Source organism: Mustela lutreola, chromosome 1 (genome assembly GCF_030435805.1).
Source record: "Mustela lutreola isolate mMusLut2 chromosome 1, mMusLut2.pri, whole genome shotgun sequence".
Classification (NCBI taxonomy): Eukaryota; Metazoa; Chordata; class Mammalia; order Carnivora; family Mustelidae; genus Mustela; species Mustela lutreola.
The window spans coordinates 229,026,604-229,042,436 of record NC_081290.1 but is presented as its reverse complement, the minus strand read 5'-3'; the positions used below and the strand labels follow the sequence as shown (position 1 = coordinate 229,042,436).

Genomic DNA, 15,833 nt, shown 5'->3' with positions numbered 1-15,833 from the left:
CTGAGTTGACTGGGCTGGGTGGCCTGGCACTTCAGGCTGAGATGTGGGTAAATGAGGGCTTCCCCCTCCCTGGATCTTGCCAGAGGCTCTGATGACCTAGTTGGCAGCTGTGTCCATGTTTGGCTGAAAACAGGAATTTCTGCTTTGCTGGGGGTTTTGGCCAGGTAAGCAAACTCCCGTTCGCCAGGAAAAGGAGCCGGGGCCTGGTGGGCTCCACCTGGTTAGGAGGTCCGCAGAGCCCTGGGCTGAGCTCAGCCTATGCTGTTGTCCTCCCTGGGGCTTCACTGAGCACCTACTGTATGCCAGGCCACTGAGTCACATGCTTTCTCACTCCTTTGGAGTAGGAACTGGGAGGTGAGAGGTCGAAGCCCAGAGAAGCTGCCTTGGAGAAATCTCCAGGATGTTTGGAGAGAAAAGAGGTGGAGCATCACTGAGCTGGAATTTGTGGGAGAGGAAGTAGGGAAGAGAAGCTAGACACGGACAAAGGGGTTAGGGTCTAGGAGTCAGGCGGCTGGGAAGGGGAGACAGGGCCACATGAGGACAGGCATAGGAGTCCACAAAGTGGAGGGTGGGAGAATTCCCTGCCCTCTTGACCCCATTTCAGAGTCCCTCACCTGCTCCCCACCCCCACCATGGGTGAGGTGGCTCTTGTCCCTTCGCCCAGAACTCGCAGCCCACACCCTCACCCTCCAGTTCCCTGCAGGAACCAGGAATGCTCTTCTTCAAGGTCAGTCTTGAATGGCAGCCTGGCCACTCACTCAATTCTCTGGCCCCTGGGAGGACTTTAGCTCTCCAGCTGGGGAGGCCTCTGGGTCTCGGGGTATCAGAATTGGATGCTCAGGGCTGGCTGGGGCTGGAGACAGAGCCATGGGCATCATCAGAGCAATGGAGTGGCTATGACGATGATGGTGATAACATTCTTGAGGGAAGAGGGCCTGGGACCAAGTCCTGGTGAGCGCCACTCAGATGCCTCCAGGAAGATGAGCACGTTACAGAGTCCAAAAAGGAGTGGTGTGAGAGCAAGGTGGGAACCAGTGTGAGAAGCCTCGATGACAAAGAGAGTGTGCCAAGGGGAGGGCATGGGGGACGGGGAGGCTGGGGTGAGGAACGCCGCAGCTGAGAGGTTAAGGAGGCACAGTCTGGAAGGCACAGAGTTCAGCAAAGGATGTCCTCGGTGACCTCAGCCTGGGCAGTGTGGGCGTGGGGGAGCAGGGAGGGCAAAGGCACCTGGGGTGAGCTGAGAATGGAGGGGAGGAGGGGAGGAGGAGAGGGCTGCTTCATTAGGAAGTTTGCCCACGAAGGAAAAGGAAAGGGAAAGCGGTGTAAGAGTCTTTTTACTATTTTTCAGACAGCCAAAACTTCAGCACAGCCACGGTGTGAAAGGGAGACGTGAAGAGAGAAGAGAGGCTGCAGAGGGAGGTCCCAGAGGGTGGGCAAGACAGACAGCACGGCCTCTGCCATGAGGCAAGGGGCTAAGCAGAGAGAGAAGTGAGAGCAGGAGCTGCGCAAGAAGGAAGGGCTGGGGGAGGGGGGTTCGGGCTTGTTGAAGGTGAGGGTCAGAAGTGTGGCCAGGGAATGAGGGCTGAGGCCCCAAGGTCAAGGGTGGTGAGGACCCAGAGCCTCCGTCTCCCCTCAGTGGAGTTTGCCTTGAGGATTTAAAGACTATGATGGAAGCAGAGGGAGTTCAAGTGGGTGCAATGATGCCCATGGTCCACAGCAAGGAGGAGGCTGGCAGGCCACGCTGTTTCTCCAAAATTACATTTTAATACATTCATGTAGGTTATACAAAGAGCTGGTCCCCAGGCCAGCATTGTGGCCTGGCTCCTGGAGGTGAGAGCAGCATTGTGTAGTGTTTTCAGATATCAGGCCTGAAGGGGCCCACACCTTGCCCTCCAGGCCTGAGGAAGAGTGTTTCTGTGCAGTGAGCACCTGTGGTTGTGATCCCAACCAGGACTGGGTCCACCTGGCTGCCCTACACGCCACCAGGGCCCTAGGCTGAGGCCAGGACACCAGCTTCTAGCCTCGGCTCTGCCACTGACTCCCTGAGTCCTTGACCCTCTCTGGGCCTCGGTCTTCTCGTCTATAAAATGGGGCAGAGAGAGGGGTGTTTTCATTGTCTCGAACTTTACCGAGCACCACCATGAGCCAGACTATGGGCCAAGCATGGGTAAGATAGTGAAGACAACAACAGAGGGACTTGGGCTGACCCTGGGCTTCCTGGACAGACCATGATTCCAAGGGCATGAGGAAAAGGGAGTTATATCTAGATGGGTTTTTCTACCCACTCTTGCAGGGTGGAAAAAGTCCCTGCATGACGAGGACCCAAAAGTGTTTGGAGCCAGAATTATCTTGTGATAGGACAGCTGAGCAAGAAGGACATCACTCAGGTCCAGCCCCCAAGTCCCCTTCACACCTGCAATGAGCTCTGAATCCACTTTAGTCATGGGCTTTGCCACTGGCTTGTGAATCTCTAAGTTCCAGTCTCTTCCTCAGCCTCAGTTTCCCTATCTGTGCAATGGGCGAGGTTGGCCTCCATGTTCTCAAACTCCGGGCTCTTGCTCAATGAACAGGGAACGCAAGAGCAAGAGAAAAAGGTGAGCACACACCAGCCTGCAAAGAAGGGACTAAGGGAAACTGAGGCAGAGGAGGCAGCCTGGGACTGCCTGCCGGGAAGAGAGGACGGAGAGGAGTGGGTGAACATGTGCCCCAAAAGATGCTCCCAGGCCCTGCTCCCTCGACATGGAGCCATTTCCTGTCCACCCCACAGTGGCAAAGGTCAGGCAGAGGAGACAGGAGGAGCTGAGTCTGAATCTCAGGTCTGGCATTTCTTGGCTGGAGGACCCTGAAGGGAGAGTTTGGGAGTTTCCGTAAAATGGGTTAAATAGCAACCTCTGAGCAACCTCATAAAGACACAGACATGTCCCCACCTCCAGCAAGCCAGGTGTAAAACAGAACCGGAGACCTAAGGTTCTAACTCCTGGTTCACCAGCCAGGGTGTGGGTGCTGGGGACAAACAGGGTGCCTGTGGAAGGAGGTGGGGGCCTAGAACAGTACTGGGGTGAGTATCTGCACCCTGGGAGTGCTGGGCAGGGAAAGAGCCTGTGGGAGCCGGAAATGGAATGGTCCAGCACTGGGGTGGGAACTCCAGGCTCCATGGGAGCTGCTGCAGCCATAGAGCCAGATCCAAGACGTACTCGTGGGCCTCTGATTCCCTTCCATCCATGAGCTCTTCATTCTCTAGAGAAGCTGAAAGTCATTACGGGAAGATGTAACCAATGGTCTGCTTGGATGCATTTCAGATGAGTCTTCCTGGTCTTGCCCCTCCTGCGCTCTGGCCCTGGCAGGGGTGAGACCCTCCACTCCCCAGCCAGCTGGGGGACTGCAGTGCCCCAGAGCCCTGGCCTCCCACCCTGTGTGGTCACCATGTGGCTTCGCAAGCAGCTCCCTGCCAGGACTTGGAACCCTCAAGGGCAGGGTGTGTCTCCTTCACCGACGTCCCCAGCGCCTGGAGCTGGATGTGGCATGGAACAGATGCCTGGCAGAGATCTGCTGATCGAACAGGTCAGCCTTATTCTCTGTCGCTCCTGAAAGTGCCCAACTTCTGGCCCCCATGGCTGGACCCCACATGTGGCCTGGGATGTGGGTTGTCCACCATGACTGCGGGACATGAGAAGAGGAGCCCTGGGCTGGGATGGAGAGACTACCATTCCCTGACCCTGGCTCACCGTGTGACCTTGGGCCAGTCCCCACCCCTGTCTTGGCCTCTGGCTCCCCGGCTGACCCAGAAGGTCTCCCCACTGCGCCACTCTGCAGCCCCCTGGCTTCTCTAGGCTTTGTACTGTTGGTTGAACTTTTGCCGGCGGACACAGCAACAGGTGGCCAGGGTGGTGAGGAGGATGGCCGAGACCAGCACAAAGGTGAGAATGATGATGAGGTTGATGTTCTTGAGTCCTCCCTTCTCACAGTCCTCGGGGCGCACATGGCTCAGGGCCACCTCCTCCTGGGAGCCGAAGCGGCAGGTCAGGTCCTGGGTCACGTCCACGTCCACATGGCCCCGGTGCAACTGGGCAGCCAGCCAGCCATTGCCGCAACAGCTTAGTGGGTTGCCCTGCAGGTAGAGGCGCCGCAGGCTGGACTCCAGGCCTCCCATGGCACTGCCCGGCAGGAGGCTGAAGCTGTTGTTCCTCAGGTCCAGCACCTCCAGGGACACGGCCTGCGTCCAGGCTGGCAGGTGGCTCAGGCGATTCTCGGCCAGGTTGAGACGCTTAAGGCAGCTGAAGAAGGGCAGGTCCACTTGGAGGACAGCCAGCCCATTGCCTTGCAGGGCCAGGACCTCCAAGGAGGCCTCCAGGCCTGCCAGGGCCCCCGAGACCACATCCAGCCCCAGGTTCCCTGACAGGTCCAGCTCAGTAAGTGGCGTGTGGAGGAAGGCACCTGCCCGCAGCCGTTCCATCCCATTGCCCACCAGGTTCAGGCTGCGGAGGGAGGACAGGCCAGAGAAGGCCACACAGCCCAGGGGCCCAGGCGCTGCCGGCCCCCCACAAGGCCTGACCTGGTTTCCCTGAAGGTTCAGCCTCTGCAAACTGGCCAGGCCGGTGAAAGTGTATGGGGGCAGGTCCTGCAGGGCATTGTCCTGGAGAAGCAGCGTCCGCAGGGACCCCAGGGCTCTGGTGCCCAGCGCCAACGTCGCCAGCGCATTGTGGCTCACGTCGAGGTGCACGAGGCAAGGCAGGAAGCCGGCACGCAGCCCCACAAAGGCTCGCAGGCAGTTCCGGCTGAGATTTAGGAAGCGAAGGGAGGTCAGGGGCTCAAGAAAGCCCTCGGGGACCAGCTCAATCTCATTGTAGCTCAAATCCAGATTCAGGAGCTGGGAGAGGGCGTGGCCGCTGGCATTCCGGCTGGGGTTGGAGAAGGGCAGGGCCGACCACCCCTCAGAAGGTGCGTGGATGCCCTCTCCGCCCTGGGCCAGCCCCGTCGGGAGCCGGATGAGGTTGTTGGACACGTTCAGGTAGAGGAGTCTGGGAAGCGAGGCCAGGTCTGGGAAGTGGAGCAGTTTGTTCTCCCGCAGGTCGAGCCAGGCCAGCTGATACTCAGCCTGCGGGTCCGGGGCCGTCTGAAAGGCCTCGATGCTGTTGCAGCTCAGGTCGAGCACACGCAGCTGCTGGAGGCTGAAGTCCGAGATGCAGGTGAGGGAGTTCCTGGAGAGATTCAGGTGGGCCAGGTGGGGCAGGGCCTCGAAAGCTCCGTCCTCAATGTCCATGAGCACGTTGCTGTGGAGGTCCAGCTGCTCCAGCGCGGGCGTGCCCCAGAAGGTGCGGCGGCCCAGGCGCGTGAGGCTGTTCTGCGCCAGCGAGAGGGCGCGCAGGGCGGGTGCCTCCCCCAGCAGCCGCTCCACCAGGCCACTGTACAGGCTGTTCCCGGACAGGTCCAGGGAGGTCACACGAGGCAGGGGGCCCAGGCCAGGGGTGCTCAGCACGGTACCCGCCGCCAAGTGGTTATGGGCCAGGTTGAGGTGCTCCAGGTGGGGCAGGGCCTGGAAGACCCCCGTCTGGATGAAGCTGATCTCATTGGTGCTCAGGTCCAGCTGGCGAAGTGCCGTGTAGAAGCCCAGGGGGGAGGCCAGGATGCTCCGCAGGTGGTTTCCAGATAGGTCGAGGGCCTCGATGTCCCGCGGGAGCGTCGACGGGACCTGGAGCAGGCCAAGAGCCTGGCACGATACCTCCTTGTCGACCTGGGGTGTGTTGGGGACAGCAGGGAGAGCAGTGGGTGTGAGTGGGTACAGCAGGGGGTGGAACCAGGCACACCTTCTAGGAAGGATGCCTCGAGCCCCTCCCCTACTCCAGCCAGGCTTAGCAAGGCTTCTCCTGTGGCTCCCAGATGCACATTCTTCCCCTGTCCCAGCTCAACCCTCCCAAGTCTGGACCATCCCCGTCTTGCTCCCTGTCCCCATCTCTGGCACTCGGCACTGCGCTGGGCATCAGAGAGGGACTTAAGGAAGTTTCATGGATACACAGGCACAGAAAGGACAGACAGATATGAGGACAAATGAACTCACAAAATACCCTATACTGCCTTGACCCCATTTCACAGGAAACTGAGCCATACACATCCCAGAGGGATCCCAAGCCAGTGAACAGCAGGGCCGAGCTGGAACCCAGGGCCTCCTGGTTCACAACCTGGGTTCCTTTTATGGGCCTAGATAGTTAAATTTGTCCAGCGGCTGTTAAAACAGAAGCCATCTGGGGAGAGAGGTTTCCAAAATGCAATTTACACTCCTCTCACTGGTTTTTATTTTGGCCTCCTACCCTCAGACCTCATTCCAGCCCTCATTCCACGAGGCAGAGCTCTAGGTCCCCGTGTCTGCCTTTCTCACTGCATATCCCCCAGACGAGCCCTCCTTTCTGCTGCTGTCACCTGCCCCACCTCCATCAGTGGTCTGGTTCTCCATGGCCTTGTCCAGATTGGCCCCTGGAGATGGGAGCAGGGGTGGGTAGCAGGGGAAAGATGGCCAGGGTCCCACACACATTCTTCAGTGACAAGACTATGGTTTTGCTGCGTGGGCCTCACCAAGTCACATTACCACTCTGGGCTTTTTGTCCGGAAAGCAGCACCCTCCCCCAGCATGCACTCCGCGTTTCACCTTTATTTAGCACGTTCAGGCCCATGGTCACAATGGAGCCTCACGAAAGCAAGCCCATGAAATATGATCACCCCTCTGTTCAGAAACCCAAGCTCAGATTGGGTAGGGGGGCTCCAGGGTCACCCAGTTGAAGAGGAGCTGGGCTGAGGTTTGAACCCATATCTTTTCACAACAGAAGGCCCACTTTGTCCTTCTAGCACATGTGCCTTCTGGAGCCTGATCTGTTTTTTCTGTGCAAATACATTCTCCCTCTCACCTTTTTGAAGACCCCAGGAATCCAGCCTTTCCCAGGAAAGGGTCTGACTTCCACAATCACTCCCCACCACAGAGAGCCCACTCTGGCCCTGGGCTCTCTGTACCCATTGACCCCTTCTGACCCCTCCACCTGCCTAACCTCTGGCAACTGCTAAAAGAAAACCCCTACTATGGGGTACTCCTTGCTTCCACCACTCCTGGGCAAAATCCAGGATATTCAGCAGGGTTCAAGGCTGTCCCTAGCCCTTGCTGACCTGTCCTCTGTCCTCCCAACCCACTAAACCCAGCCCATACACAGTGAGCACAGCTGACTGCTGCCCTTTGTGCTCTCACACCCCTACCTCTGGGTCTCCTCCCTGCTGTTCCCCGTGCTGGCCATCCCCGCCCCTCCCTGCCCAGGTCTGCAGGGAAACTTGGTGTTTGATGCTCTGAGCTAGGCAGGTGGGACCTCCTCCGGGCTCTCACCGCCCCAGTGCTCCCTTTCTCATAATTTGGCGCCTGATTTTGAAAGTCTGTGTGGGATCTGCCAGATGGGGAGCTCAGAGCTAACAGGGATTGGTGTGATTGGTGCGGATGCCTTGGACCTGACCCACAAAAGGTGCTCCATGCATTATTTTAATGAATGGGTCATGGACATCACCGGCTTAGTAAAGGACTGAGGGATTGAATCAATCACCTTTCGAGAAGGAAAGAAAACAGACGATCCATGTCTTCTAACTGGAGTTAAAGACCATTGGAGTAAAAAGACTCCAGCTTCCCTACTTCCCCGATGGGCAGACAAACCTAAAGATGGCAGTGACCTGTGGAAGGTCACCGTGAGTGGTAGAGCCCACTGGGGCAGGAACACCAGCCTGAGGGTGCTCCCTGCCTGGCCCAGCTCTCAGCTTCCTCCCCAGAGCTCCAAGGGGAGTTTGTGGGAGAGGGGAGGAAAAAACCGCCCTCATCAGGCCCAGGTGTGACCCTTCCTGCTCTAGCAGTCCCCTGAGCTGGTCCTACCACCTCCAGCCAAGCAGCTTTTCCAGCATGGATACCGCTGCTGCTGAGCACTTTCGTTCCTTTTTCCACAAGCCTAGCCCGGCCACCTCGCCGGCCCTGCCTGGCTCTTGCCGCTTCCTTCCTCACATCCTCTCCGCCAGCTCAGGCCACTGGGCACGGCCTCCTCAACCCTCTCCTTCGCTCCCTGGACCATCCTGACTGAAGGAGGAAACCGCAAAAGGAACAGCATGACCGCCACTGTCACAGAGCACCAGCTCCATAGCAGGCTCCATGGCTGTGTGCACAGACCCCTCTCCTCATTTAATCCTGGCATGCATTTGTTACCCTATTGAACCCTGGGGGTGAGCTTAGAGGCTCCAGGGTACCTCCACAAGTTCCTTTTTCTACTGGGACCCAGCCAGGGACCCAGGCTGCCTTAGCAAGGTAAATAGTACCAGCCAGCATTTACTGAGCCTCTGCTGTGTGGTGGGCACTGTACCGGCATCCACATGACCCCACACCCCATTTCACCTTTGGATATCAAAGACTTCCGGGACACCAACACCTAAGAGCCAAGCCAGGACACAAAGCTGGCCACTCCCAGTTTTCTACCGTGGTGCCTACAGGGCCCAGCCGTGTAGCAGGGCAGCACTGGGCTGCCGATCCAGAAGGAAGCTTAAAGGCCAGAGCTGCTCTCAGCTGTTTCTAAAGATGCCCCCACCCCCTGAGCTCTGAGTCTCCAGCATGACAGACATAGCCAAGTTCAGAGCTCCCCTTGACAACCTGCGACCCATTCTCTCTGGGATGCCAGGATGCCACTGCCCCCATTTTTTTTTTTTTTTTTAAGGAAGGAAGAGGACTTGCCACCCAACTCCATTTGGTTATCTTTCCATAGAAGGGAAATGGGGTATAAAAAAGTAGCTGGCAGAGGCCAGCATAAGCTCAGGAGAGCTGAGTTCAAGCCCTAGCTCTGGTACTTCCTGTCTGTATGAGCCTGATAGGTCACATCTCTTCTCTCGGCCTTGGTTTCCTCCACTGAAAAGAGGAGTTCTTTGCAGGATAAAATGAGAGAAAGCCTTTGGTGCAGTTTGGGCCCTTCCCCAGCCCTCAGAATTGTGGCCATTTCTTTTTAACATTTTACAAATGACCATAATCCCTGTACTGATCTTCCCTAGCAGTGTGGAGAGTGCTTTCCTGCCTATCGCCCCCCAGAATCCAAAGTCACCTGGCTTCCCTCTGCCTGTGGGGTGGTCCAGGCTCTTCACCTCTCTGAGCCTCTCTCTTCATGGGCAGAATGGGACTCTGCACCTGGGGATGTCTGAGGCCTCCTCTGCCGGTTATCTGGGAATCTCAGGAGGGCTCTGAGGAGCGAGGAGGGAGGTGGCAAAAGCAGGACCTGGCCAACCCCAGGGAAGGGCTGAGGGCCCCTGCCCACCAGCACTCCCAGAGGTAGCTGCCTTGCCTGTGTCAGGAGTGTCTAGTCCTAGCCGGCTCCAAGTGGGGCTGCTGGAGGGCCTGTCGCTTCCCCAGCCTGACTCTGGCCTTGACCTCAGTGACTGCCCAGCCTTGTAAGAGGACCTCGGTGGCTCCTCTTCCCTGTATCCCGCAGGGTCCCAGTGACTTCAGGGCTAGTGTCCCTGGCCAAGGGCAAGAAAAAGGAACAAAAGTGAATCCAACCTTGTCCCCGCCCTGAAGAAGTTCTTGGTCTGGCAAGTGAAACAGGCTTGGACCCATTCACCAACTCCCCCATGTGCTCAGTCTGAGAGTCCAGAAAAGGGCACCCAGAACCAAATCAGCCTGGGAGGGGCTGGGGAGAGGGGGCTCCCTGGAGGAGGCAGCCATGAGTGAGAGGAATCCCATCAGAGAAGCAGCAGAGGGGCATAAGTCAAGGACCTATTAGCAAAGGGGATTTGGCCCAGAAGGGACCCAGCTCACCCACCCCAAGTTCCCTACACATTTTCTGCATCACGCTGAGGGTCCACTGCCCTGCAGGGGCAGCTGGAAGGAATAGAGTCCAATCTCGGCCCCACTGGTGCTAGTCGAAAGACCTTGGACGAGTCATCTAACCTCTCTAAACTGCAGTTTCCAACTCTATAAAACGGTAACAATGGTACTTACCTAACGGGATGAAGAGCACCTCAGGTCTTTAAACATCCTAGTAGGTACTCATGAAATACAAGGTTTAAATGCCTTCCCTTTCCTCTTCTAACCCCTCTGCCTTCTGGCTCTTGGGGCTGGGGCAGGAGGACCCCTCAAGGGTTTACCCTGCCTGGGCAGGGCTTCTTACCATCTCACAGGGCGCCTTATCTTGCTGTTGGGAGATGGGCAGGCCCCGGGTCAGCACGGCCAGGAGCAGCAGGATCTGGTGGCTCATGGCTCTGCAGAGGGTGGGGAGGAAAGGGAAACACTGTAAGACCCCTGGCTCCTTTCCACTGCCAGCCCCCATCGCTCCTGTCCTGTCAGGGCTGCCTTCAGGGAACCCCAGGTCACAGCCAGAGCTGCACCAAAGACATGGGTGCTGGGGCCTGCTGCCTACCCCAAGGGCCCTCTCGTGCCAGGCCAAGGGACTAGGCTGTCGCCCCAGGCAACAAGAGTTTTGAGGTAGTGGGCGACTTGGTCAGATCTGGGTTTCAAAAGACCCTCCATGGTGGAAGACTGCAAGGAGGCTGTGAGTGGGAGACAGAGGGACTCTAAGGGCTACTCTGGGGCCAAGCGCAGAGCTGGGGTGGGTAAGGAGGGGAGTTAGGCCTCTGCATTTTTACCCAGACCCTAAGCGGGTCCCCCATCCTAGTTTCTTAGGCCCTGAACGGAATTCCTCAATCCCCCCACCCCTGGACCTTTATTTTGCCCTTTTTCTTTTGATTTTCTGATTCTGGAGTCCCTGCCATTGTTTGAAGGCTGGGCCTGGAGCCCTGACAGGAAGCCCCGCCAGGAGGCCTGCCCTGCCCCCAGCACTGTTGCTGCGGACTTCCCCAGGAGCAGGTTCCAGGCCCTTTACTTTCACTGAAGTTACCACCAGCGCAGGGGCCACTGGGGCGGGCCTGCTGGTGTCCTCTCTCCGTATAGCCCAGCCAAGGTGGTGTTGAGGGGGATCACAGAGGCCCTGAGCAGAATCAAAGGCCAGTGCGGCTAGGGGCTCACTTACTGAGGACCTGTTAAGGGCTACGAGTCCACATCAAGTCATTTCTTTTTCTTTCTTCCTTTTTTCTCTCTTTCTCTCTTTCACACCTTACTGAATGCCTCCTCAAGTCTGGCTCTGTGCTGGGAACTAGGGTCACAAATAAATGCACAGAAGGGACCAGAATGCATACTGAGTGTTCACGAGGAAGGACACATAAAACCCTCCGAGAGCACTGGGCTCAGTCACCCGTAACTCTCTCTCCCTCCACTTACTTTCTATGGGACCTCGTACAAGTCACTTCACTTCTCTGAGCCTCAGTTTCCCCTTCTGAGGTTAATGTCAACTTTGCTAAGTTTTGGTAAAGACCAAATGGGCTGCATTGCATGAAAATGCACTCACGGAGCCCTAAATATGCACCAGACAGTCTTCTTGATACTTTAATCATTAACTCACTTAATCCTCACAGTAATTCAAGGACTGGGGTCTATGATTACAACCCACACTTTGCAGGTGGGGGAAACTGAGGCTCAGAGTAAGTAACACACCAAGGTCACACAGTTCACTAGTGGCAGGCCCACACAACCTGTGCCCTTAACCTCTACTCTAGGAGGTCACCCGCAGGTGCTCAGTAAGTGAAAAGTGAGTTGTGACTCTGAAGGATGCTTTAGAAGAAGCAGCATCTATAGGACCTTTGAGGACTGAGTCTTTGACCGTTGGAATCTACTTGTGCCCTTGCGATGAATTTTAGATTAAGATGGTTCGTCAGAGGCCCTTTTTTGCCCAAACATGCTTGAGCCACAGTGGTGTCTTTTCAACCTTATTCCCTGGCTTCGGCTGACGGCCATGGGCCCTGCTCCCCACAGCTGCTCCCCTCTCACCTGCGTTCACAGGAAATCTGGTTCTGCTGTTTAAAAAGCAGAACATCACCACCCATTTGAAAGCTAGTGTACTCAGAATTGAATGGAAACCTCTCAGTGGGACCTTTGAGGCCCTTGGGGAGTGTGTCTGCCCAGCCAGCTCTTCCCCCAGCTTCATGGCTGGTTCACTGTTGCCTCTCCCGCTCGGGCTTCTGGCAGCCTCCCACTTCCTTCAGTTCTGTGAGCACCTTTTCATTGCCCCAAACCTTCACTTCCTCCCCTGCCTTGTGCTGAATGCCTCCTCGTCCTCTGGGTATCTACTTAGATACCCCTTCCTCCAGGAAGCCTTCTCTGATTCCCCAAGTTGATGATGGAGAACTCATCCTCCAGGTTCCCACAGACCTTGAACTTCCAGTGAGCACAGCACTGAGCACTCCATTCCTTCCTCTGATGCCTACTCCCCTCCCACCCAGGGCCAGGGAGGCACTGAGACTGACACAAGGTGGGGGGAGGGGGCAGAGAGCAGCAGGGGGAGACCTCTCCCTTCATCTCCCTGTCATACTCCTTCCCCCCATCAGCAAGTCCTGTCTGTTCTGCTTGAAAAACAGATCCTGGGTCTGCTACCTCCCTCCTCCATCGCCATGCCTCACTGAGGCACTGCCTCAACCCTTGGCCCTGAAAGCAGCAGCACCCCACTTCCACCCTGACCCCTGCAGGTGGTCCCCTACACAGAGCCAGAGTGCTGTCTTTAAATCATATATCAGAGCATGAATCTCACTGCTTGAGAACCTCCCCTGAAATCCAGGCTTTACCCACTCTCCTCTCTGACCACATCTACCATGTGCCCTGCCCTTACCAAATTCTAGTTTTTTTCTCACCATTCCTCAAACACAGCAAGTGCATTCCTGCCTCAGGGCCTGGAATGCTATTCCCCAGATTCCCACACATTTGGTTTCCTTGCATTGATCATTTCCTGCTGATAGCTTTCTTTCTTTTTATCTTTCTAACTTTCTTTCTTTCTTTTTAAGATTTTATTTATTTATTTGAAAGAGAGAGAGCAGGGGGACAGGCAGAGGGAGAAGAACAAGCAGGCTCCCCACTGAGCAGCACCCCATACTGGATTTGATCCTGGGAGCCCTGGATCATGACCTGAGCTGCAGGCAGAGACTTGACGGACTGAGCCACCCAAGCACCCCTCCTATTAATTTATTTCTGATTCTATGAGAACAGGAGTCTATTAAATGATGCTCACCAAATATCTATTGAACAAATGGCAAAGCGAGGGATAGAACCTCTGCTTGAGGGGTCTGTGAGGTCAGGACAAGGAAGGACCTGGATTGGTTCTGCACCTGAAGTCAGGGCCACTCAAAGGAGCCCTCACTATCCCCCTTCTTCCTCCACCTCCCAGATTTCACTCTACCCCCAAGGTGGCACCTCTGCATCCAGCAGAAGTCTCTGGCACCTCGTGTGCAGGCCCCCTTCGGTTGTGCCCCCGACTCGCTGTGTAGCACGTGAGGGCCACTCACTCTCAAGAGGGAGGACTGTGGTCACATAGACCCAGGCTTACATTCAGACACCCCCACTTCCTTGCTCCCTGGGCAAGTCCCTTAACCTTTTGGTGCCTCAGTGTCCCATCTGTACAGCAAGTCGCCTGGTGGCTCTTCTGCCACCGGCTTCCCCCAACCACTGTGATGATCGAGCTGAGATCGACTGTGAAGGTGTCCTAGGCACACTGCCTTTCCCAGCTGGGGCAATGACTCCGAGGGCTGAACAGCCCAGGTTGAGGAGGGAGGCCCCAGGCCTGCAGACTAGTAGCCTAGGCAAGAGAAGGCAAGAGACATTTTAGGACTCTCACTGGGAGGACAAACGCCAGATACACACAGTGTGTGTGTGTGTGTGTGTGTGTGTGTGTGAGAGAGAGAGAGAGAGAGAGAGAGAGAAAGAAAGAAAGAGAAATAGATTGGGGGAGGGCAGTGCCTATTATACTATCTAATAAGCCTATCCCTACTATTTCAGGGCATTAGACATTGTTCTAAGCACTTGATCTGTATTATCTCATTGAAGCCACAACCCAATAAGGTGGTTACCATAATTTCCATTTTACAGATGAGAAAACTGAGGCTCATAAAGTGACTTAGCCCATAATTCATAAGCATTTGGGGAGGGTGGGGGTTAACCCAGGTCCACATAACCCAAATGCTGAGCTACCTGCTCTCTATAGAACTACTCTTACTTTCCCCAGAGGGGATTACAAGGCTCAGAGAGGTGACTTAAGACAAAGTCACACAGGCAGTAAATAGCAGATGGATTCAGAATCTGGTCTGTCCGCCTCCAAAGCAAATGTTTCCACTACACCAGGCCAAGATCTCCCCCTCTAATCACCTCCAGCGATGCCCACCCGCACCCCTATCACACACAGACAAGCTCACAGGGCTGGGGTCTGGGGTGCTCCTCTCCCTCCTCCCGGCCCCAGTCTCCAGCAGAGTAGGGTCCTGGGAGAGCTGCTGTGGATGTTCATACCAAGCAGTGAATCACTACGGGCCTGCCCCATTCTGGAGACATGTGCATCCCACGGGGGAATTAGACCTTAACCCAAAGGAATGTAGCTGTGATGGCGGAATTTCAGGCAGCTCGGGTGGGGGTGGGGGTCCCTCACATCTTACCACTTACGAAGAAGGCCAGCTTCAGAACCCTTCAGGAAGACGTGGGTGCCCCCCTCCCCGCCAATCCCCACCAGAGATGGGCAAGCTATTTGGTGCGTTTTTGATGCGGTGGGATAGGAAGCGCGGATCCGTCTGAGTCCGAGGGCGGTAGGAGACTTGGATTCAAATCCTGATCTGCCCTTGACAAGCTGTGAGTTCCCGGGCAAAAGCGTGCCGGTCTTTCGGCCGCTTTTTTCCCATCTGTCAAATAGGAACGCTGGCCTCTCCCTTCTCGGGAAAGATCAGCTGAGACAGGAGCCTCGGGGCCGAAGGACGGTCAGGCTTGGCTCCGCGCGTGGAGTGGGAGCGGCGGCGGGAGGGGACTACTGGGGGGCGTGGAGGGCACCGGGATGGACCGGTCGCACCCCGCGCTCTCCAGGGGCACGGGACAGCCAGTTCCCCGAGGGGCTGGCAGCCTCGCCAGGGCGGCTCCTACCTGGCTCAGCGCGGCCGCCGCTCCTCTCCCGCGCAGCCCCGGCACATCTTGCGCAAACCTGTCCCCCCGCCCCACGGCCCCACCTCGCTCCAGACCCCGGGGTCACGGCCCGCGGAGGCCCACGGCTGCTCCACTGCCCCACGGGAACCCGACCCGCGAGGGGGCGGCTCGAGCTCCAATTTAAATACCTCTCCCGCCGACCCGCCCCACCACGCCCCCCCCCCTCGGCCAAGCTGCGGGGTCCTAGCGCCCGGCCGGCGCGCCCCCGCGTGACTCGATTTCTCCGGAACGCGCGAGGGAGTGAAGCATCTTTCCGCTGGAACGCGGGCTGGGAAGGGGCGGGGTGGCAGGGGGCGGGATGAAAGGGCCGGGGAGGTGGGGTTGGCTAAGGAAGCACTGGGCGGGCGAGGCCGCCTGGACCGCCGCACGTGCAGCTTGTGGCCCCGCGGGGTCCGGAGAGGCGGGAGTCGTGGGGGGGCGGGGGACTCTAGGAACCGCAGGTCCGCAGAGGAAATCCGGCCTGGGCCCGTTTTCCCGTGGCCGGCGCCGCCGCACTTAGGGTGAGCAAACAGGAGAGCTGACGGCAGGGGCTGAAGGCGGAAGGAAATGACCCTTCTCTGGCCCTGGGGCAGCCACAGAGGGGGTTCCCCACAGCACGGCCATCCCCTCTGACGAGTCCAGACAGGTCACTTCCCCTCTCTCTGATTGTGCTCTCTCCTATCCGCGCTGGCCTTCCTCCATCTACGGGACCCTTAAGCAGTCCTGAGAGATGGTGCCGTCCAAGACCCCAGTCCCAAGTCCCAAATGGAGAAAGTGAGGCTAGGGATGGGACAGCGAATATAAATAA

General features: G+C 57.1%; 1 protein-coding gene across 3 annotated transcripts; it reads right to left on the bottom strand.

Moving 5' to 3' along the window:
- Nucleotides 1-1,742: 1,742 nt before the first annotated feature.
- On the bottom strand, nt 1,743-15,392 carry LRRC32 (leucine rich repeat containing 32). 3 transcript variants are annotated; one of them, XM_059188395.1, is made up of 4 exons: nt 14,512-14,980; nt 13,461-13,664; nt 10,158-10,248; nt 1,743-5,731 (listed from the first exon to the last, which is right to left on the bottom strand). In XM_059188395.1, exons 3-4 carry the CDS (start codon nt 10,242-10,244, stop codon nt 3,827-3,829), a joined length of 1,992 nt encoding a protein of 663 aa, XP_059044378.1. In that variant the 5' UTR covers nt 10,245-10,248; nt 13,461-13,664; nt 14,512-14,980; the 3' UTR covers nt 1,743-3,826. The 3 variants fall into 3 exon arrangements, with proteins under 3 accessions (XP_059044378.1, XP_059044361.1, XP_059044371.1); XM_059188378.1 differs by lacking the exons at nt 13,461-13,664; nt 14,512-14,980 and adding an exon at nt 14,987-15,392; XM_059188388.1 differs by lacking the exon at nt 13,461-13,664.
- Between the last annotated feature and the right edge of the window lie 441 nt (nt 15,393-15,833).